Genomic DNA, 22,447 nt, shown 5'->3' on the forward strand with positions numbered 1-22,447 from the left:
TAAAAGGCACAAAAAAGGGGGAAATAGTCCAGAAAAAAAAAAAAAGACACGTCAAAGAGAAAGCATAACTGTCATATTTTTATATATATGAAAACATGTTATCAATTCTAAGGTGCACATTTGTTCACATTTTAACATCTTTGAAATCAGAATTCATATTTTTTGATAGTAGATTAATTTTGCTGGCAGCCATGCAGCAATTGTGGCATAGATGTCAGTAACTATGCAGGCATGAACATCAAAAGTACCAGCACCAAAACTTGCATAATGTGTGTTGGCATCTCAGAAGGGAAAAACCTGAAAACAATGCTAGAACAGTATTTTAACTCCTAAGAACCAAACAGTTGTGGAGAGAAGCAGAAGGTCTTGAATCAAACAGGTTGAACCACATTCCCTAAAGCAGGACTTGAAAAGAAGTTTGTTCCATGTAATTTCAAAGTCAGTTTATGAAATTATCAAATTCTAATGACTTTTATTCTTCTGAGAAATGCTGTATTATCAATGCTCTTGCTCATATGGAGAATGATAGAGTCTGTAAAATCACACACAAGGAGTCAAAAAGCAATTCAGAGGGATTTGTAATGCGATGATTAAAAAAATTATTAACTTTTTTCACTTACACATGTGCGTAGGATCAACATATGAGTTTTAAAACTGTAAAAAAAAATCCCTTTTAGTAAGTTCAAAAAAAGCATTATATAAGTTTGATGGTATTTTTTTTCTTTCTTTGTAGTACTTAAAATGATGGTGTATTTTATAGACAATGGTATCTTAGATTTAATGCCACACAGTATAAAGGTAATCATAGTAAATATAAAGAAACTAGAATTTCTAAATGAAATACAAAGACTTGCAGACTATATTTTGAAAATTTGTTTACATTTCATTAACCAGATTCTCACCTTAAACATAGTAATATAAAAAAATTAAAAGTAAAAGAATAGAGGAATATCTGAAAGTGCTAACAAAATGACACAAAATCTCATATAAACATCAGCAAAATTAAGGGATGGGAGAAATTATTAGAGATAAAGAGAGTCATTGCCTACTAATGAGAGGAGCAATTCAACAAATCAGCAGTTTGAACATTTATGCATTCAAGAATATAGCCTTAAAACAAACAAACAAAATAAAGAAACAAAAATAGATTTTTGGCTTCGGAGGAAAAGAACCTAGAAACTCAGAATTTTATTTGGGGATTTTAATTTATGTTTCTCAATAATAATAATAATGGTTATATATAGAGCCTACACACAGAGAGAAATCACATTCTTTCAACCACTGTGAAATGTTTAAGAAAATTTTCAATGGACTGAGCCACTAAGTCTCGAAAAGCATCTTCAGCATACAGAATCTGTTCTCTGATCAAAGTGCAATAAAAATTAGAATTTAATAACATATAATTCACAATTCAAAAAAGAAACTATAATAAGAATTAGAAAGAGTCAACACAACCAAAAAGAGATTTCTTGGAAAGAATATTAAAGTGGACACATAATGGAGAAACAAAACCATGCATACAACAGATTTGCACAGACCTTGTGACAAAGTGGTCCTGAAATTCTTGCGGGGGTGGGGGGGAATGGATAAAAATCACTAACATAATTTTAAAGAGGAAGATCAAGTGCCGTTACCAGGAACTAAAACTTACAAAACCTTAGCAATCAAAACATGTGTTATAATTGCAGAAATCATAAATAAATCAATGTAAATGAATAGAACCTAGGAACAAACTTAAATATATATAAAATTTGGGTATGTAGTAAAGGTGCCATTACACGTGAGGAGAAAGAATGGACTATTCAATACTCACACTATCATGCTGTGACACACGAGAAGAAATACAATTAGACGTCTACCTCACACAAATCACAAAATTAAATTCCATATTAAAATCTAAATATGAGGAGCTGAGGTTGTGGCCCAGTGGTAGAGCTCTTGCCTTTCATGTGTGAGGCACCACTGGGTTCAATTCTCGGCACCGCATATAAATAAATGAATAGAATAAAGGTCCATCAACAATTAAAAATATATTTTTAAAAATCCTAAATATGACTAGAAAAGGTTCAAAACTTTTAGAAATAATAGAGCAGAATAACTTTACAACATGCTAGGGAAGAATTTCTTAAATAGAACCAAAAAATAAAAAGATTAATAAAATTGAGTAGATTAAAAATATTTTTACCACAGATATAATACAATTAAAAGAGAAAACATTTTCTAACCAAAAGAATGAACATTTAAGATATTTTTAGAGTAACTCTATTCTTCCCTACTGCTGCCCCCGTCCTGCATATTGGGAATTAGCACCCACATATCAGAGGAAACATTCAACCTTTGGTTTTTTGAGTTTGGCTTATTTCACTTGGCATGATATTCTCCAACTCCATCCATTTACAAGCAAATGCCATAATTTCATTCTTTAAAGCTGAGTGATATTCCATGGTGTGTGTGTGTGTGAGTGTGTGTGTGTGTGTATGTATGTATGTATATATATGTATATATGTATATATATATATATTACATAAATGCATTCCACTGTCATGTATAACTAATTAGAATAATTTTTTTAAATAAAATTTAAAAAAAGATAGTTTTAGAAATAATGTCATTAGTAATCAGAAATGCAGATTAAAACAATGAGTTTCCTCCATACACTCTTCAGAGTCAAGTCTCCTCAGGGGTGATGAGGTGATTCAAAATTGGAAAGTCTCACAGGCTTCGGAGGGTATGTAACTTGGTTCAGTCACTCTGAATAGTAACTTGGCAATACGTGGTGAATTTGAAGGTCTGTATATACTCTACACATCAGCCATTCCATTTCTAGATATCCACTTTAGAGAAACTCCTCAGCATTCGTACAAGGAGATACACACAAAGATATACACAGCATCACCAAGTAATCAGTGACAACCAGGGATCCACCAAACTACCACTCAATCCCAGGGTCAATGACGGAGTGTGGCCAATTCATACAGTGGAGTACTCTGAGCAGTTTAAAATCTTTAACCAGAACAACGTTAAGAAAAATGTTGAGTTTATAAAGTTATTTACAAAGGGGAAAGTATTATACCAACTGTAAGATATTTAAAAATCCATTCAGAACAATGCCATTTAATTTTGTATACAGATATGCATACATGTAACCATAAAAAGTACAAAAACATTCAAGGGTTCAATTCACACCAGCTTTAGATTAGTACAACATACTTCTGCAAAGAAAAATGGATAGAGTATGAGATTTTAACTAATATTTGTAAAGTTTTACTTATTGTTTAAAATATTTGAGAACATAATTTTTAATTGCATTATTTTATTCCTTTTGAGCATTGAGCACTCTATATACACTGCATATTTTGATATGTAATTTTAAAACATTTCCTCCAAATGTGTAATATATATTTTCATTCTCTTAATATCTTTTTAAAAAATTATTAGAGCTTTATAAACATAGTAGTTGGATTCATCCTGACAAAAACATATATGGAAATCAATTTCAGTTCATTTCCCCCTCTTTTCCTCCCTCTTTTCCTCCCTCTTTTCCTTCCCATCCAAAGTCTACTAGAGTAGAGAAAGGAGAATTTTGTTTTTATGAAAAAAAAAAATATATAGCCCATGGCAGGGTAGGGATGAATAACCAGAAAGTTTATTATATCCTAGATCACAAACAATTGAAAAACAGAATATAAGATAGCTGATAGAGAAGTTTTAAAAAAAAATCTTTATAACCAGCAAAGCTGGTATTAGAAAAAGTGGTTTTGTTTTAAATGGGCTAGTGTGTTTCCTCATGCTGACCCTCAGCACTGAGCAGACTTGTCCTTGGTCACTGGCAGTGCTGGGAGGACGTAGACCTGTCACTGAGGAATCCTCAGAGCTTGACAGAAGAATAGTACAGTCGAAAGAACAAGAGCGGTTGGCGGAAGCATCTCAAGCTCTCCTTCAAAAGGATGTAGGAGGATTGAGTGAGCATCCAGGAGTGGGATTGTGGGGAACAGCCGGGAGTGCCATGCCAGTGAAGATACTTCCTATAAAAGATAGAGGGGAGGGCCGGGGTTGTAGCTCAGTGGTAGAGCACTTGCCTCGCATGTGTGAGGTATTGTGTTCGATCCTCAGCACCACATAAATAAATAAAATAAAGATATTGTGTCCATCTACGACTAAAAACAACAACAAAAATATAGGGAAAACATTCCCCTATATTTATGTACACCATTCTAACACATTGAAACCCTAAACACCACCATGAATTGTGTCTTCAGATCAGCATGTATGTGTAGCCCCCAAATAAAGCATCCTGTGTCATTTCTGTGCAGTTATCTAAACTTCTTAGGAAATGGTGGTTAGGAAAGATATAGGTCAGCATGGATTTTTTTTTCTAAATACGGGTGTGCATAAAATGATATAAAGTCATCACTAACTGATCTTTTCAAGTTTTTATGGTCATCAAAATAGCTTCATTGTGTTTTCTAAAAATTGATTTCATAATTTGAATGTTCATTTCATAATCTGAATTTATACATAGACATTTTGTGTTTGTATATTGAGGTTTGGTGCAAGATTTTGTTTAAAAGAAAGGGTTGCACTGCTTCAAAACAATACATGGTAGTAGCATGAGCCTCATCTGTAAACCATTATTTTCATATTTATTTGGCACATTTGCTAAGAAGCCTAAGGAGATAGAGGTGTAGCAGAATATCAGTTGACCTATTTAATATCCATCTCCATTTCCCTTCTTTCTTTCTTATAAACTTTAACTTCATTCAGGTTTTCACCCTCCTCCAGGTATTTCAGAGAAAGTTGAACTCATTTCCACATCCATAGATAGTATAGCCTGATGCCTGATGTCTTTAAGCTAATTGTGCTAATCCCACTCCTCTTGCCAATGATAGATTTAGGGATGGCTATTCAGTCTAATTTAGCCAATGAGCTCTTCCAGGAGACTTCTAGGAAGATGCCTGGAATGCTGCAGCCATCTTGTGATCCTGAGATCACTACCACCAACACCCCTGAGGGTGGCAAACCAGAGAAATAGACAGAATCTAAATCCTTGATGATATTTTTGAAAATCTTTATCAACTAAGCTGGGAATCTGCCCTTCTTCTTATACTTCTTGCTATGTGAGATCAGAATTCTCATCTTGCAGGAGACAATTTGAGTTGGATCAACTGTTACTTATTGTTGAAACATCCAAAATGATCAAAAAAGGGGGGGGGGGTGTCAAGCCCAGAGCTTGGCAAATAACAAGGCATGCTATAAATAGCAGTTAATATTATAATTCTACTCCAACCTTGCCTATCCATCTTCTCTCTCACTATCCTCCAGTACATTAACAATGTAACACAGATCAAACCACTTTCCATCCTTATTCTGGTCACTTTTATTCTTAAGCAAAGTGTCTATTCCCTATAGTAATTATTAGCATAGAATCCAAACTTAGAAAATTTTTCTAAGTACAGTTTTTATTGCTCACTTGGGGGATTGAGGAACAAGGCTCGGATTTACCATTCTGCAATTATAAATTATATGTTAGGATTCACTATGTTTAGTTAAACCTACATTTTTTACTCTAATAAAAAAAAATCAGGATATACAATTTCAATAGATTACCTTCCAGCAGAAACCTTGGTATTTTATCACCACAAGGCAACCAAACTCTAATAGAATCCTAATGGACAATGAATCTTTTTGGATTTTTTACAGATGAAACATGAGGCAAATCATTCTGTTCTATTTAAGACTGGAGGGCAAGACCAAGGAGATCACAATGTGAAGAGACAATGTCACAGTAAATATAGAGATACACACATTTTTTTGAAATAGGAATCCAGACACCATAAAAATCCCAGTGGAAAACAAAATGATTAACAGTCAATGGGATGACAGAGGAACAAGTAAAAATATGAGTTCTTCCCTTTTAGCATTGAAGTAACAACATCCTAAAGCCAACGTACCTGAGGAAAAGATTATCTGCACAAGTGGCAGTTGCTTACTGAGGCAAATACTCTCAAATAAGGGTGTCAACAAATATGAAATTGTAAAAGGCTACGTAGGTGAGCCTTACCGGGTTCATATAACAGGTGAACAAACCCAGCAATCACACTTTACTGCCATCTTGTAGGGAAGACTTGGTTAGGAAGAAGTCTCCCAAACCAGAACCTACAGAATAAGAGCAACTATCAAATTCTAAACAGAATGCTCAACCATTGTGCCACCAATATCTTCCTGAAAATAGAGAATAATACAAAAGTAGGAATAACATACAGAAAGTGAAATAGGCTAAAAAGGCAAAGTGCTATGGCAAAGATGAAGAACAAATAAAAGTACCTTAGTACATTCATGGGGACATAGTTCTTTAGAAATTGGTTTGTTTGGGAGACAATAGCAGCAGGGAATTTGATCCATCTGCAGATGAACACCCATATGGTTCCCCTGTACTCTATGTTCTCTGCAGGTGACTGGAAGCTCTTTAATTTTCAGCCCTATTAGGTTCTAGAAAGCACATAGGTGAAAAATACATTTTTATTTCTGGCAATCCTTCATAGCTCTGCTTCCTGTCTGTTTAGGAAGGTGTTCCTGCAAGTAATTACCCTGTAGGGGGTTTGTGGTGAGACAGGAACATGAGCAAACACCACTAACCACCCAGCTTGTTCTGATCCATTCTTTGTCTAACCTGGCCTGGCCTACAGGCCCTACGGGCAGTTGAATTTCTAAAGCAGGAATATACTCTTAAGCAAAACATGTTGCTCTAGTGAAATAAACAGCTGAAATCTTATTAATAGATCCCACCTGCATGAAGTTATGGGCTAGGAAGGAGGAGAAAGAATTTCAGTTTTATTGATAATTAACGCACAAAGAGTGTGAGAATCTTCCAAGACTACTAGCCTGACCCTCAACAGCAGAAGTTAGGCCCAAAGAGACTCTGGCCTCCTGCCATGAGACATAACAAAGCTTGAGGTTTGAGCAGACATCCTTGGTTACCTGCTCAAGGTCAGTGTATTGCCTGCCCTTCTTCCTTCTTCCCCATTTTGCCTTCCCCCTGGGTCAGGGCTCAGTAATGTGGTTTGTCACCCAATTCTGACCTGAGAGAAGTGAAAGCAAGTCAGTTCCAGGAAAGCCTTCCTGGCACCTAAAAAGAGGCACAGAGGAAAAGAATGTCCCTCTTTCTGCCTCTGGGGATTGGCATGGTAAAGCCATGAACCTCTATCTGTAACCACTTCAGAACCATGAATGAAACGAAACAAACACAACCAGACAGAGAAAAAGATGGAAAGACTTGGATTTTGAAACCGTGTAGAGTCACAGAATTAACAGCTTGGCAACCACCCCTCCTCCAGGTCTCAGGTAATGTGAGGTCAGTATACTCTATGTCACTTTAGTTGGATTCCTGTCACTCCAGGCAGAAAACATTGTAACATTTATTGAATGCTATAGACTTCAAAATGTAACTATTCAAAGGTACAAATTATATCAACTAATTTGATACAAAAAAAATTATTTGTTATGGTTTAAATGTAAGGAGTCCCCCAAAAGCTCACCTGTGAGACAATGCAAGAAGGTTCAGAGGAGAAATGATTGGATGGCGAGAGTCTTAACCCAATCAATGAATTAATACCATGATAGGGATTAACTGAGTGGTAACTGAAGTGGTGGGGTGTGACTGGAGGAGGTGGGAATTGGGGTGTGACTTTGGGGTATTTATCTGTATCTAGCAAGTAGAGCCTCTCTCTCTGCTTCTTGATCACTATGTGAGCTGCTTCCTTCTACCAAACTCTTCCACCACGATGTTCAGTCTCATCTCAGAGCCCCAAAGAATGGAGCCAGCCTTCTATGGACTAAGACCTCTGAAACCGTGAGCCCTAAATAAACCATTCCTCCTCTATAGTTGTTCTGGTTGAGTCCTCTTAGTCGCAGCAGTGAAAAAGCTAAAACACTGTTCAAGGAAAATTCTTGCTGTTTCACCAATTGCAAATGCAAAGAGGATTTCATCTTTAAATGCTCTGTCCATGTACCTGAAACTTCTCCTCTTCTCAAGTTCACAAACTCCTGATCAGTCTTCAAAACCTTTGTGTAGTCCTTTCCCAGCTCTTTAAAAAAAAAAAAAAAAAAAAAAAAAAAAAAAAAAAAAAAAAAAAAAAAAAACTTACTTGTTCCCTAATATTTTTTCTGTGTATTTTATAAATGTCTATTCAGTAGAATAATAACTATCTGTGGCCATCCCACAAGAGTTCCATGTAAAAGGGACTACATGTTATCCATCTAACACTGTGGTGATTTTAAAATACAGCCTCATCCATCCCTTCTATTCTGAGGTAGGTCCATGCCCCTGTCTTGGAATCAGAGTACACTTGGATGACTTCAGCTGACAGAATACAGTCGAAACACTTCTGTTGTGTGAATCTAAGTATCATGCAATATTCCCCTGACTGGCTTTGGGAGATGCCTCACCATGCAGGAATCCAACCATTCTAAAGCTGCCATGCTAAGAAAGGCTACAAGGAGGCACTGCAGTAGATAGTCAGCATCACTAGGGAACCACAGGATCATACCAGTTTGCTTGTTTAACTCCAACAAGTAGACTTTCAAATGACTACAGTCCTGTAGACATTTGATTGCAACTGCAGGAGATGTGCCAAGCAAGATCTGCCTACCAGATCCTGAGTCTGAAAATATGAGCCAAAAAAAACTGTCTTGGAACTATTGTTATGCAGCAATAGTAATCAGAACAGTTTGTATTAAATAAATATGAATTTATGAGTGAGATATAAAAGAAATCTTCCTACCATTAAGAAAAGGGAGAAAAGATCAAGATGATTTCATCCAGTCATAATTTTTGCAACCACAGATACATTTCTTACCACTCTATACATTAATAAATTATTATGAACTCAATTCATCTATCAAAGTCCAGGCACTGTGCTTTGATCTCATCTAACTCACAACCCATGAGTCTTCCATTTGTCACTCCATGCTTAAAGTATGAGGAAGTGGAGCTCCAAGAGGTTGTAGGTTACTGGTCCATCTAAGTAGCAAATACCTGAGTTGCATCCGCCAGGACAGCCTGATGCAAAGCCTATCTTCTCTATACCACCACAAGTCTTTTCAGTCACTTTTACTTTGCCCATAACCAATTTTTTAAAAATACTCAAGTGATAGTTTGGTATGTCAATATGTAATACAATGGAGACACAGTAATATCATGGGCAATAGGCCAATCAGCCCAGGGCAAAACCAGACATGGTGACAAGGGTACTCAAAGCTGGCATACTGAGAGTTCTACTTCTCACACCAATCCTATGGCCTCCCAACTACAATAGTAAATTTTTTCCCCTTTTCCATCTCCTCATCCCATTCAAAATCATAGATCCTCAATCAGAAGGACAACTCAGGGGAACTAGGATTAGAGACTCTAACAAAGGTAAAGATAATAATTGTCTCTGAATCACTTAACACAGATAGCTAAACAACACACAATCATACATGATATACAATTTATATGGAAAGAGATATCTAAAACACAGATTTTTGCCCCTTTGATAATTTTTATCTATATGAGGAGAAAAAAGATTCAAAATAACACATAATAGGTATGAAGTTCACTAAAGCCAGGATTGCTTCAAGATCATTTTTCCTAAGTATAAAACCTAGATCATTATTTTTAAAAAGAAAAATTACTCCTAGTTAATCCACTCAAATACATTGTTGGATACCATTTTGATGAATTTCTTTCTAGTCTTTCTCTCTGAATATTTATTAATGTAATTGGACCCATACCATGTAGTTCAATAGTTTTATATCCTGCTGTTTGTTTTCACTTAAAAGTATATTTTGAAGTTAGTCTAGATCAGGGTTTTCCAAACCACATCCTACTGGGCAGGTTTTTAAAAAAGTATGCCCCAACTTCATAATTATGTTGTATTATTATTATTTAAATAAACTCAACACCTCACTGCATCAATTTTCTTATTTTATCTTTATAAATTATTTTTATTTGTTTTTGGTGTTTTTTTGTTTGTTTGTTTGTTTGTTTGTTTGGTGCTGGGGATTGAACCCCGGGCCTTATGCATGCAAGCAAACATTCTACCAACTGAGTTATCCCAGCCCCTATAAATTATTTTTATAATACAATTTATACTTCCAGACAGTAAACTATAAGATTACTCTATAAGGTAAATTTGCTTCTAAAATCATGCAAGACTCATGCAATATTGGAAAAAGTATGAAGTATAGTTACCTCTCAGAGAAAAAAATTACATCTGTTTACCTGCATAGAGTCAAAGATAAACAAAACACAGAAATACCATTGTCATCCTTGCCACTTCCATGTCGCTGGTGCCATAATAATTATTATTTGTATTACTATAGTAAAAAATCATTGTTTCAGATCACCATTTAAAATGGATCATTATCACCAGGTATAAACTCTTAGTTTTATATAAAAATGCTTATTTTTATATAAAGATTCTTTCACATCCATAAGCAATTCAGATATATGTAAGATTTCATACAGTTTCTCCTGCATTATATTTAATTTTTAAAATAACAAAAACAAAAATTTTATATGGTATAGGACTTGAAAGAAAAAATAAAATTCTAGAATTGTCAATGTTTAGTGAAGTCTCAAAAAGAAGGGTGGGGGCAATTTAACAAAAGGGAACTCGGGAGTTAGATTGCCAAGTATACACACCATATAAATAAAACTCATAATAAACAGCAAAATTTCTTTCCCACTAACTATGCAGTGAACTATAACATACAAACTCCAAATGGAAAAATCATGTAAATATCAGGATGTTCTTTAATCTAGATCATACTTAATTCATAATCATAAACAAAATATCCTTGAAGACTAGTCATACTAATTGATGATATGCATGAAAGTTAATTTGTTTTAATGTGCAGCTGACACTGTTGGCTATCCCCGCCTTCCTTTTCTTGCTATCAGAAACCACCCCCCATCAGTTACCACCCACCAGATGTTCAATTTTACAGCCTCTCTTGCAGCTAAAAGTAACCAGACAGTGTGCTATGTGGGGAAGTTAGATGAAAGCCTTCAGGGCTCCCCTTTACTAATAGGGGAGCGACACAGGCGGAGGTCCTGGCACTCCTTCTGCACTGGCTCCATGTAACCAGAGGGGAACCCAGGGGCCTACAAGCCAACCCACAGATATAACATTGCTGAGGAACCAGTGGTGAAATTCCTATTAGACGTACTGAAATGTGAGGTGTCCTTCTTAGCTAAGTCAGTTTTATTTAGGAGGTCTTCATTGTACTCAAAAGCTCCCAACTAACTTATGATACATCCCATAAGAGTTTCAACAGTTGGCCAATATTCCAGTGTAAATGAGCAGGAAAATCAATATTTGTTTTAAAACACATTTTAGAATAATTATAAAGTCACAAAGTGAGAGTAAAGTCTCCATTTTCCAAAATGGCAACCACACAGTGGCTGTGAGCATCTGATTCCAAACCAGTGGCACATGTTTGTCTCAGTTATCTCCACCTGTTTGCACATTGCCCAGTTTTTTCAGACATAGCAAAGAGTACTTCCTTCTGACAGGATCCTGGTGGTGGAGAAAGTAGAGAAGAAAGACCTTTATTTAGAGTTTAATGTTAACATGAAAGAATAAAAAAATTATCTTACTCATTGTGTTAGTCAGGTTTTCATTACTGCAACAAATACTTGAGAGAAATTAACTTTAAAAAGAGGGATCCCTTATTTTGATTTACAATTTCAGAGGTTCCAGTCCATCATCAGTTGTCCCTGTCACCTCATAGCAGCTAGAAAGCAAAGAGGAACAGGAGAGGCCAGGGTCCCAATATTCCCTTCCAAGGAACATCCTCAATGACCTAACTCACTCCCACTAGGCCCAACCTCCTAAAGGTTCCACTACCTCCCAATAGTTTTATGGACTGGGGGACCAACCCTTAATACATGGACTTTCAGGGAATATTCTAGATCCAAACTATCGCAACTATGTTAATTCTAGTAGAGATTGAAACAAGACCAGTTCACTCCTAACTTTGCTTCTGTTTATGGAGTGTGTGATTAAAGATACAATCCTTTGAAAGACAGATTTTTTTAAATGGCAAGATATCCCAATATTACCTGATAGAGTTGTATATTCTCTAATAATAATAGTACTTGATTATGTCCCTGAAAGAAAATGAGCTTTAGAAGAAACAAAAAGGTTTTTGATGTAACACCTAAGAAATTTCATTAGTTACAAAATAGTTCATGAAATCTTTGGAACATACCATTTTACTAGGATATGTTAGGCCCTCTCTAGTATCAAAATTCTCATGTTGGATTTTTAAATATAATGCACTGAAACATAATTTCCCCCTAAGTTTCTGAAATTTCATACAGATACAATTGTATTAGTCTCCTATCTAACTTAGCACTTGATTTTTTGTAAAACTATCCTTCCTTTGATTGATATGTATGTCTTTGGCCATGTTGCAGTTTGTATGGAGAACGTTCCCCAAAGGTGTATGTGTTAAAACCTTTGCCCCCAGCTTACAGTGACTTTGGGAGGTAGTAGAACTGTTAAGAGGTAGGGCCTAATGGGAAGTCTTCAGGTCATTGGGTGGATGCCCTCAAAGGGGATTTTGGGACCCAGGTCTTTTGCATTCCAGTTGTGAGGTAAGTAACTTTGCTCCAGCATGCACTACCCTCATGACATGCTGCCTCATCACAGGCCCAAAAGCAATGGAGCCAACTGCACATTGACTGAAACCTCAAAAACTGTGAGTCAAAATAAACATTTTTTTTATAAGTTTATTATCTTGGGTATTTGTTATACTAATGGAAAGTTGATTAAAACAAACTATATTATGCTTATAGGCCATTCAATAACAATAAATCTGTTCAGAAATTCCTTTAACTTTCTTAACTTATTTATGTACTACTAAAACTATTTACCCTCCCCTAAAATATAGCTGCTTTACATACAAAAAAAAAAAAAAAAAATCATTATTTAGCTGGCAACATAGATAAATGGTCCCAGTGTCTTTTAACTGATCTACCATTGCCTTTCATAAGGCAATTGGCTTCATAAGTCTCTGTCTTCTCTCTGAAAGACTGTGAAGTATCTGTTTAATTTAATAGTGTATTTAAAATGTTGTTATAGTTCCTCAATAAAAGTATTTTTTATTATTATATAAATGGTCTTAATATCACAAATCAGTTGTATCTTCCAAATAGCCTATAATTTTGAAAGTCCAAAATTTTGTCTGCTTATTTTTTTATGCAAGTCTAATACTTACCAAAAATTTCCACATTCCACATCATCAAACTTTTCATGTCTTAAAAGAAAAATATTGAAATGCCAATTAAAAGCCAAAATCAACGATCTTCAGCTTCAATTTTCAAATGCCAGTTTGTTTTTACCTAATTCTAGTAAATTTATATAGTGTAATTCTAAACTTCAATATTTGACATTTCCCTGATGAAGAAAAACAGTAGGAACTTTTCCCCATCTGTGTTGCTTTTGGAAATTAGCTCCTCCCTTCTGTGGTCTCCCTGGTCCAAGCAATGTAGCTGCCTATGACTCTGGATAAGGGGGCTCTGCCTTCACCATTGAGCTCAGATCAAAATTCTAACTCTAGGAATTACCTCCAGATGAATATTCTGGAAATTAGCCCTCTGGGAGCAAGGTACCAACTAAAGACATAGGTGACTTTCTACATTTAACATACCAATGGGCATTCAGGTGTGGAGGCAGAGGTAAAGAATCCACGTGGGGAAAAAAAAAAGTAAAAGTCAAGTCTGCATTTTCTAGTGGTCCGTTTTCTGCTGAATCAGCTAATATTTCTGAAGCTTTGAATTTCGGATTCATATAGAGTAGTTTAACCAAAACTAAAGTGAGAAGTGTTGCTTTCAGTATAAAGAGGTTCTGACTATTCTTCGTTTAAAAAAAAAAGAAAGAAAGAAAAAGAAGGTGGGGTATAACTATAACCTGGTGGATCTGCCTAGAAGGGAAAAAACACAGAACTTGCCAGAAAGGGGTGGGAGAGGTGCTTCTGCCTGTCTTCTTATAGTGTGGTTCATAATAGGTTGCTAAACTAAGCCACAGGAAACTGAAAGAGGAAGACTTAGATTCTATTAGCTCAAGCAATATACAAATGCTCCTAGTTAATTTTGTTTGGGCACAAAAGTTGTTTTTAAACAGATAACCGCCAACTCCAGCACCCCCCCAAAATTCCTGAACTAACCTCAAATGTACCTTTAATTATTTTTCACTATCCTCAAATGTACCTTTAATTCTTTTTCTCTGTCCCCACGCCCTCGGCAACTTTTGTTCTCTAGTTCTTCTTGTTCTTGGTATGAAACCTGACAAAGAGCAAAAATCCTGAAACAAAAAGGAAAGAAAGGAGGGAGAACAGGAGACGAAAGAAGAGACGAGAGAGGAGGAGAGAAAGGGGGGAGGGAGGAAGAGAGAGAGAAACTATTTTGCCACCCTCCTGGCTAACTGAATGCTTGTTCCCGAGATTACAGTAATTACAGCCCCAGCATGAGTTCCATACAAGCGCTAAATGAAACAGCACATCAATTAAAAAATAAACACTCCATTCTAGGAGAAAGACAACCCCCTGGGACGTCCTAACAAGCGTAAATGAACCTGCCAGGCCGCCGGCCCCTCGCCCCCCCTCCCCACCCCGCCTCCCCGGCCCCTCTCCCTGTCCTTCTTAAGGTGGATGCAGAGCTGGATGGGCCAGCGCTGGCTGGCGGCACCCCAAGTGGCTGCTAAAAGCAGCTAGGGCTGGGTGCAGATCACCAATACGTGTCCGCGTCTCCGCGCCAGGGCGCAGCCCCGCCTCCCACAGCAGAAAAGGAGGCTCTGACAAAAACATGTAAACTTCGGATAGAGGAATATATGTCCTAAAGTAGGAAGCGAACAGAGAAATCAGTGGCAGTTTCCAGTCTATCCTATGTGTAAGTTATTGTTTTGTTTTATTTTTTAAAGAAGAAATGGAATTACTTTTTGTAAAGTACTGCGTCCAGATGCTTTATATATTTTATCTCATCCAATTATCAAAAACCCCTATGAGATCGATGTTGTAATCACCCCACTTTCTAGGTAAGGAAACTGAGGCTCCCGAAGCAAAACTGCTGAACCTATAGGGGAGTCTCAAGCGGACACTCATGCACCGCGACCCTCGTGCGCCTGCAGCCGAACTCCGGAGCACCTCACAGGGCTGCCCCAAGTCCAGCCCCCCACCTAGAATGAACTGAGTTTGTTCCACTTCCCGCACTCTTCAAGGCTCAAATCCCATCATTTCTGAGAACCCCAAGAACTACGTCCTTCCCGGGTTCCCTAAGGATTCAGATCTGGATAGGTCCTTGCACACTCGCCTGTTGCGCGGCTTCCAAGTTGCCATGGCTCTCAGGGGAGCCCCCGGGGCCCCAACTCCAGCAGGTCACCCCATTCGTGGAGGCTTAGTAGGCAGGGGTTTGATCGATTTGGAAAAGCACTGGGAGGCTCACGCTACAATAAAACCCTGTCCCCAAGTACAAACTCAGGGAAACAGGGCCAAAATCTCAGACTCACTGAGGCCCCTGGGGACATTCGGAACAAACGTTTCCTCTCTGCGGTCAATCCCAAGGTTATCAAAACTCTATTATATCTGCAGAAAGCCCACCTGGCCAACGGACACCACGGACGTCCTTAAGTAAGGCTGAGCCTTGGGAGCGAGTAGACTCCGCCCCGTCATCCGGCGATTGGTGAGTCTAGAGGTGGGTGGAGACCAAGTCCAGGCTGTATAAATATTCATGAGCCGGCCGCGCGGCGCTAGCGGGGCTGGAGCCGGGAAGTTGGGCTAAGGGTGCTGCTCCTACCGAGGAGGCGGCGGCTGGGCGCGGGCCGAGCCGCTCAGGTGTCGGTTCCTTCGGGTCTGGATTTGCTTCTGTGTGTCTAACGAGAAGGGGACTGCCGGTATCTTACCCGACTGTGGCTCGAGAGCGACGCGGACTTTTCCTGGAGACGGATCCGTCTGTCCCCGCGGCATACAGATTGACGGACGCACGCCAAAGAAAGATCGCAGAGGCCTCGGGCGCGCGGGGTCCTGAACTCCAACAGTGGTGGCGCGGCCTTTGGGGCGGGCATGAGCCCTCGCGGGCCGAAAAGGGGCCGCGAGGGCTGACCCGGCACAGCTAGCAGCTTGGCCCAGCCATCTTGACTGCGCACCGCGGCCCGAAAGGAAACTTGCTGCGCCGCCGCCCTCCGGTGCCCGACAAAGTCACCGCTGCCGGGCGCCAAGCAGAGAAGTGACCAGACAAGCGGGAGAGGAAACGAGCGAGTACAGGACGATGGACCAAGGACCCGCCACCCTGCTCCGCGAGGGCTGAGTGCAACCCAGAGTAAGAGACTGTGGCGCGGAACTGCAGCCACCTTCTTTCCTGGAGTGGCGGAAAGGAGGTGCGGACGACCTCTGCTCAGGCTTCGGACCGCTCTGCTGTAGACGTGCCCCCGAACAGGAGCTAGATTATTGGCAGATCTCCTCTTCTCCCCAAGGAGAGGCAGAAGACCCGCAGGTCACCCGCTCTCCTCTTACCCGGCTCAATTGCTCGGATTCCCCTGGGACCCTCCACGCACTGCGTGGAGGACTAGAGCACAGGGCTGAGGCGCACAGCATGGAGTGGGGTTACCTGTTGGAAGTGACCTCTCTGCTGGCCGCCTTGGCGCTGCTGCAACGCTCAAGCGGCGCAGCAGCCGCCTCGGCCAAAGAGCTGGCGTGCCAAGAGATCACCGTGCCGCTGTGTAAAGGCATTGGCTACAACTACACCTACATGCCCAACCAGTTCAACCACGACACTCAGGACGAGGCGGGCCTGGAGGTGCACCAGTTCTGGCCGCTGGTGGAGATCCAGTGCTCCCCCGACCTCAAGTTCTTTCTGTGCAGCATGTACACGCCCATCTGCCTGGAGGACTACAAGAAGCCGCTGCCGCCCTGCCGCTCGGTGTGCGAGCGCGCCAAGGCAGGCTGCGCGCCGCTCATGCGCCAGTACGGCTTCGCTTGGCCGGACCGCATGCGCTGCGACCGGCTGCCCGAGCAAGGCAACCCTGACACGCTGTGCATGGACTATAACCGCACAGACTTGACCACGGCCGCGCCCAGCCCACCGCGCCGCCTACCGCCGCCGCCTCCCGGCGAGCAGCCACCTTCTGGCAGCGGCCACGGCCGCCCGCCGGGGGCCAGGCCCCCGCACCGCGGCGGCGGCGGCAGGGGCGGTGGCGGCGGGGACGCGGCGGCGCCCCCTGCGCGAGGAGGCGGTGGCGGGAAGGCAAGGCCCCCTGGTGGTGGCGCGGCTCCCTGCGAGCCAGGGTGCCAATGCCGCGCGCCCATGGTAAGCGTGTCCAGCGAGCGGCACCCGCTGTACAACCGCGTCAAGACAGGCCAGATCGCCAACTGCGCACTACCCTGCCACAATCCCTTCTTCAGTCAGGACGAGCGCGCCTTCACCGTCTTCTGGATCGGCCTGTGGTCGGTGCTCTGCTTCGTGTCCACTTTCGCTACCGTCTCCACCTTCCTCATCGACATGGAGCGCTTCAAGTATCCGGAGAGGCCCATCATCTTCCTCTCTGCTTGCTACCTCTTCGTGTCGGTCGGCTACTTGGTGCGCCTGGTGGCGGGTCACGAGAAGGTGGCTTGTAGTGGCGGCGCGCCGGGCGCTGGCGGCGCTGGGGGCGCGGGCGGCGCGGCGGCGGCAGCAAGCGCGGGCGCGGCAGGCGCGGGCGCGAGCGGCGCGGGCGGGCGAGGCGAGTACGAGGAGCTGGGCGCTGTGGAGCAGCACGTGCGCTATGAGACCACCGGCCCCGCGCTGTGCACTGTAGTCTTCCTGCTAGTCTACTTCTTCGGCATGGCCAGCTCCATCTGGTGGGTAATCCTGTCGCTCACATGGTTCCTGGCAGCAGGCATGAAGTGGGGCAACGAAGCCATTGCCGGCTACTCTCAGTACTTCCACCTGGCCGCGTGGCTTGTGCCCAGCGTCAAGTCCATTGCGGTTCTGGCGCTCAGCTCGGTGGACGGTGACCCAGTGGCAGGCATCTGTTACGTAGGCAACCAGAGCCTTGATAACTTGCGTGGCTTTGTGCTGGCCCCCCTTGTCATCTACCTCTTTATTGGCACTATGTTTCTGCTGGCCGGCTTCGTGTCGCTCTTCCGCATCCGCTCGGTCATCAAGCAGCAGGGAGGCCCCACCAAAACGCACAAGCTTGAGAAGCTCATGATCCGCCTGGGCCTCTTCACCGTGCTTTACACTGTGCCCGCCGCCGTCGTGGTCGCCTGCCTCTTCTACGAGCAGCACAACCGCCCTCGCTGGGAGGCCACGCACAACTGCCCGTGCTTGCGGGACCTGCAGCCCGACCAGGCGCGCAGGCCCGACTACGCAGTCTTCATGCTCAAGTACTTCATGTGCCTGGTGGTGGGCATTACCTCTGGCGTGTGGGTCTGGTCCGGCAAGACGCTGGAGTCATGGCGCGCCCTGTGCACCCGTTGCTGCTGGGCCAGCAAGGGTGCCTCAGTGGGTGGGGGTCCTGCCGCAGGGGTCACAGGGGGTGGCGGCGGGCCAGGGGGAGGTGGCAGCGCTGGACCCGGCGGGGGTGGGGGACCGGGTGGCGGCGGGGGCTCCCTCTACAGCGACGTCAGCACTGGCCTGACGTGGCGGTCTGGCACGGCCAGCTCCGTGTCTTATCCAAAGCAGATGCCATTGTCCCAGGTTTGAGCAGAGGGGAGGGGGCGCCAAGAAGGGGCGGAAAAGGGGAGGGGGAGGAGACCCAGTGTGGCGAAGGGACACTTGACGGGCTGAGGTTCCCACCCCTTCACAGTGTTGATTGCTATTAGCATGATAATGAACTCTTAATGGTATCCATTAGCTGGGACTTAAATGACTCGCTTAGAACAAAGTACCTGGCATTGAAGCCTCCCAGACCCACCCCCCTTCCCTCCGTTGATATTCCTGGAGCTCCTCCCGCCAAGCGTTAATTTCCTTTGGCAGAGCAGGGTGGACTGCAGTATTTCCAGAATCTGAGATTAGGAGCCCTCGCTGGTTGCCCTTTGCTGAGCTTGAAGCCAGATCTACAGATTTCACCCGAGGGACCTCTTTTTCTCCCTCGACTTGCCTACATAAACTTACTCCTAACATATCCTAGAGGAGGGATGACTGCGACCTAATGGGATTGCACGGTTTGGGTATTCTTAATGACCAGGCAAATGCCTTAAATAAACAAGAAATGTCTTAATTATACACCCCAAGTAAATACGGGTTTCTTACATTAGAGGATGTATTTATATAATTATTTGTTAAATTGTAAAAATGTGTAAAATATGTATATATCCAAAGATATACAGTGTGTACATTTTTTGTAAAAAGTTTAGAGGCTACCCCTTGTAAGAACAAATATGAGTATTCTATTTTGTCAATAAAATGACTTTTGATAAATGATTTAAACATTGCCCTCTCCCCCTGCCTCTTCTAAGCTGTTACCTTTACAGTGCTTACTAAGGACCTCTGGGGAAAATGGACATTTTCTGGTTGCCATTCTGTACACTGACTTTAGGCATGGAGAAAATTACCTGTTAACCTTTAGTTCTTAAACTGTTAGCAAAGTAAATATCATTGTTGAACTGAAATCAAAAGTGCATTTTTGCACCTTCCCCAAAGATAGTGTTTTTATTGGTAGCTCTTTTCTGATCAATGGATTACAACTCACATTAGTGTATGTAAATGGAACTCTTTCCAAAGGCAGTACTTCCACTTAGGCCTTGTTATTTATCTTGTATAGTACCACTAAAGGTTTCGAAACCCCACATTCTTGCGTCGGTGATTTTGAAAACACCTGGTTTTTCAGGGTCTGAACATACTGCTGAAGTGTGGAAGTTAATATTTTAAACCGTAGATCACTCTTTTCAGTGTAAGTCACTTGACAATCTGGTAGTGGAGCAGGCACTCTTTAATGGATTAAACTAACGGGTTAACATCTTAATAACTTTCTGTGCTTGTGTATACCAAATGTGCTTCTTTTCCTAGAGAAAAAGCTATTGTTCCTCCGTCAAGACTAAGCTAATTTATTTGAGCAGAAGGCTGTTGAATTAGCAGAAGAATGCTTTGGCAATTGTTGAACTTTTTACCTGTCTGCCCAGTGGCTCAGCACATCATTCCTTTAAGAGGAGCTAAATGAATAGGGTTAATCTGTAGGGAACTTGGTCTTTTGAGTTTGAAAAACTTTGATCTTTTCTCCTCTCCAAATGTGCTGTATAGTCTGAAGTTTCTTTCCCTGCTGCCCGGCTCCTCTTGGTGCAGACCAATTGGCCACCGTGGAGCCTTAAAGTTCTTCCATTAAAGGGATGTGGGACTTTTACTTTAAAAAGGAGAGAGAGAGGGAGAGGAAGACTTGTAACAGTTAGTGAAGACCAGAGGCACAAGTGCGCTCAGCCTTTTAAACAGCTTTTCCCTGCATTGTTAGCCAGCCTGCAGGCAGCTAGGCATGGGTTGAAGCATTATAGAAAAGGGCTCTGAATGCCCTACAGGTGGTCTGCGCACATAATCCCCCAATTTAAAGCGTTTTCCTTTGCTGGACAATTGCATTACAAAACTCCCTTCTTTTTCGCTCCTAATTGAACCAATGAACTATTATAAACTACAAGTTTTTCTTTAAAAAAAAAAAAATCCTCAGTGCCTAAATTCTATTGACTAAATTCTGGCAAGTTTTCTGAACTGAACCTTTTAAAGCTCCGGAAGTAAAAGCTTCTTCAGTAGACATTTCTTTTTCAGATATTTTTATTCCTTATGCTTGTTATTTTCTGGCAGATTAGCAATAATTTAAAAGTAATTGCTAAGGTTGTGTGTTCAAACTGAAAAGATAGCCCCAGGTCCCTTATTAACCTGTCAATCAAGATAAGAAATGGTCAGCTACCATACTAATGACAGGGACATCAATCACTGTGGGATGGGAGGGGATTTTTTTCTGTGCATCCTTCATAGATGTTTGTTCTCTTTTCCTGAAGGGAATATTTAGTGGTTTAAAAAAATGATTGTTTGTTTTTTAAAAGGAGGAAAACTACTTCCTTTACTGATCTTTCTCATGCAAGAGACTTTTAAGAAAAGTTTTGTGATAGTAGCATTTTGCAGATCCTTTCCAGAGTCATTCTTGGTATTAGATTTTTTAAAATTAGATATGCAATAAGAATTCCTACTATAGATATCATGACAATTTTATTTTTGGAAGTCAAACATTGTAAAAATCTTTATGTTGCCACTTTTTTATTTATTAAAGAACAATTTTTTTTGTAACTTAGGTATCAATAAGTGTCCTGCATCTAATAATTCATGTGGTGACACTTGTGCTGTAGTGTGCATAAACCAGCCACAAACTTTACATATTCAGTTATAAAGTAAAATTTTGAGGGCAGGTCTTTATCACATATGGGATGAAGGAGAGCTAAAAGTCACTGGTTAGCATACTGTTTTCTCATGTACTGTTATTCTCATTAATGACACATTTTCAACTATATGATACAATGGAAAATATTTGACTTTGGAGCTTTTAACCTTATTAATTCAATTTGTCCTTGTAAAATGCCATCTTTGATAACTTTCACAAGATGACTCTAAGTATTCCCCATCTCAGCAAAGTTATGAAACAAACAAATAAACCCTATTTACATTCTGAGGACAACATTCAGCAAAAAGACCTGTACCTGTAATCACTATAGACTGATTTCAAAGACTGATATTTAAAATACAAGTGCTGGTCTTTGCCTTTAAAGCTAAAATGTGGATTAAAAAGTTGCCAGCACCCAAATGGTATCTACTGGAATCAAAAACCCAAAACTGATTTTAGGAATGGGAAAGGAATGAAGGGTCTCTATAGATCCACTTGTGTTACACAAATGAATGAATCCCTTGCCAGGACACCCCTTTTTGCTCTATAGGGGTATCCTTGATTACTATATGAAATAAGTGTTAGTTTTTTAAAAAATCTTGTCAATATTTGGGGGGTGGGGGATGTGGTTGCTGTGTGGCTAGAAGATCAATGTAAATAAAATCTAATATGGTTAAAACCATTAGTAAAGCCAAAGCTCATTAAAATCACTTGTGGGAGAAGTTATGTGGAACACTTCCTTTTTGCTTTATAATAAATGCAGTTTGAAAGTATCATAAAACAAGGGGGAAACATAACAAAGTTTAAGTAGCAAACCATGTCTTACTACAGTGTCTTAACCCTCACTGCCCACGTTGCAGGTGTGTATAATACTTCAAGGCCTGCAGGAAGAAGTCAGATTCTCTTGCCCAAAGAGCAAAGGGTGCAACTTAAACGTGTAGGTGCAAACATTCTGGGAGGCTCAAAACAAATCCAGTGGCTATCAACTTCCCACATTTGATACTATGCTGCCATCTTGTGGTGCCACAAAGTTCTAGAACCCAGAGAATATAGTGGTTCATTCA

At 41.1% G+C, this 22,447-nt stretch overlaps 1 protein-coding gene across 1 annotated transcript; it reads left to right on the top strand.

The window, feature by feature from the left end:
- The first annotated feature begins 15,800 nt into the window (after positions 1–15,800).
- On the top strand, positions 15,801–19,444 carry Fzd8 (frizzled class receptor 8). Its single transcript, XM_047521249.1, has one exon. The coding sequence runs from the start codon at positions 16,634–16,636 to the stop codon at positions 18,722–18,724; it is 2,091 nt and encodes a 696-aa protein (XP_047377205.1). The 5' UTR covers positions 15,801–16,633; the 3' UTR covers positions 18,725–19,444.
- Positions 19,445–22,447: the final 3,003 nt, after the last annotated feature.

This window comes from Sciurus carolinensis, chromosome 12 (assembly GCF_902686445.1).
Source record: "Sciurus carolinensis chromosome 12, mSciCar1.2, whole genome shotgun sequence".
NCBI classification, from domain to species: Eukaryota; Metazoa; Chordata; class Mammalia; order Rodentia; family Sciuridae; genus Sciurus; species Sciurus carolinensis.

What these genes read in the sequence shown, in the direction of transcription:
- Fzd8 (XM_047521249.1), top strand. Translation starts at nt 16,634, where the DNA reads ATGGAGTGGGGTTACCTGTTGGAAGTGACCTCTCTGCTGGCCGCCTTG.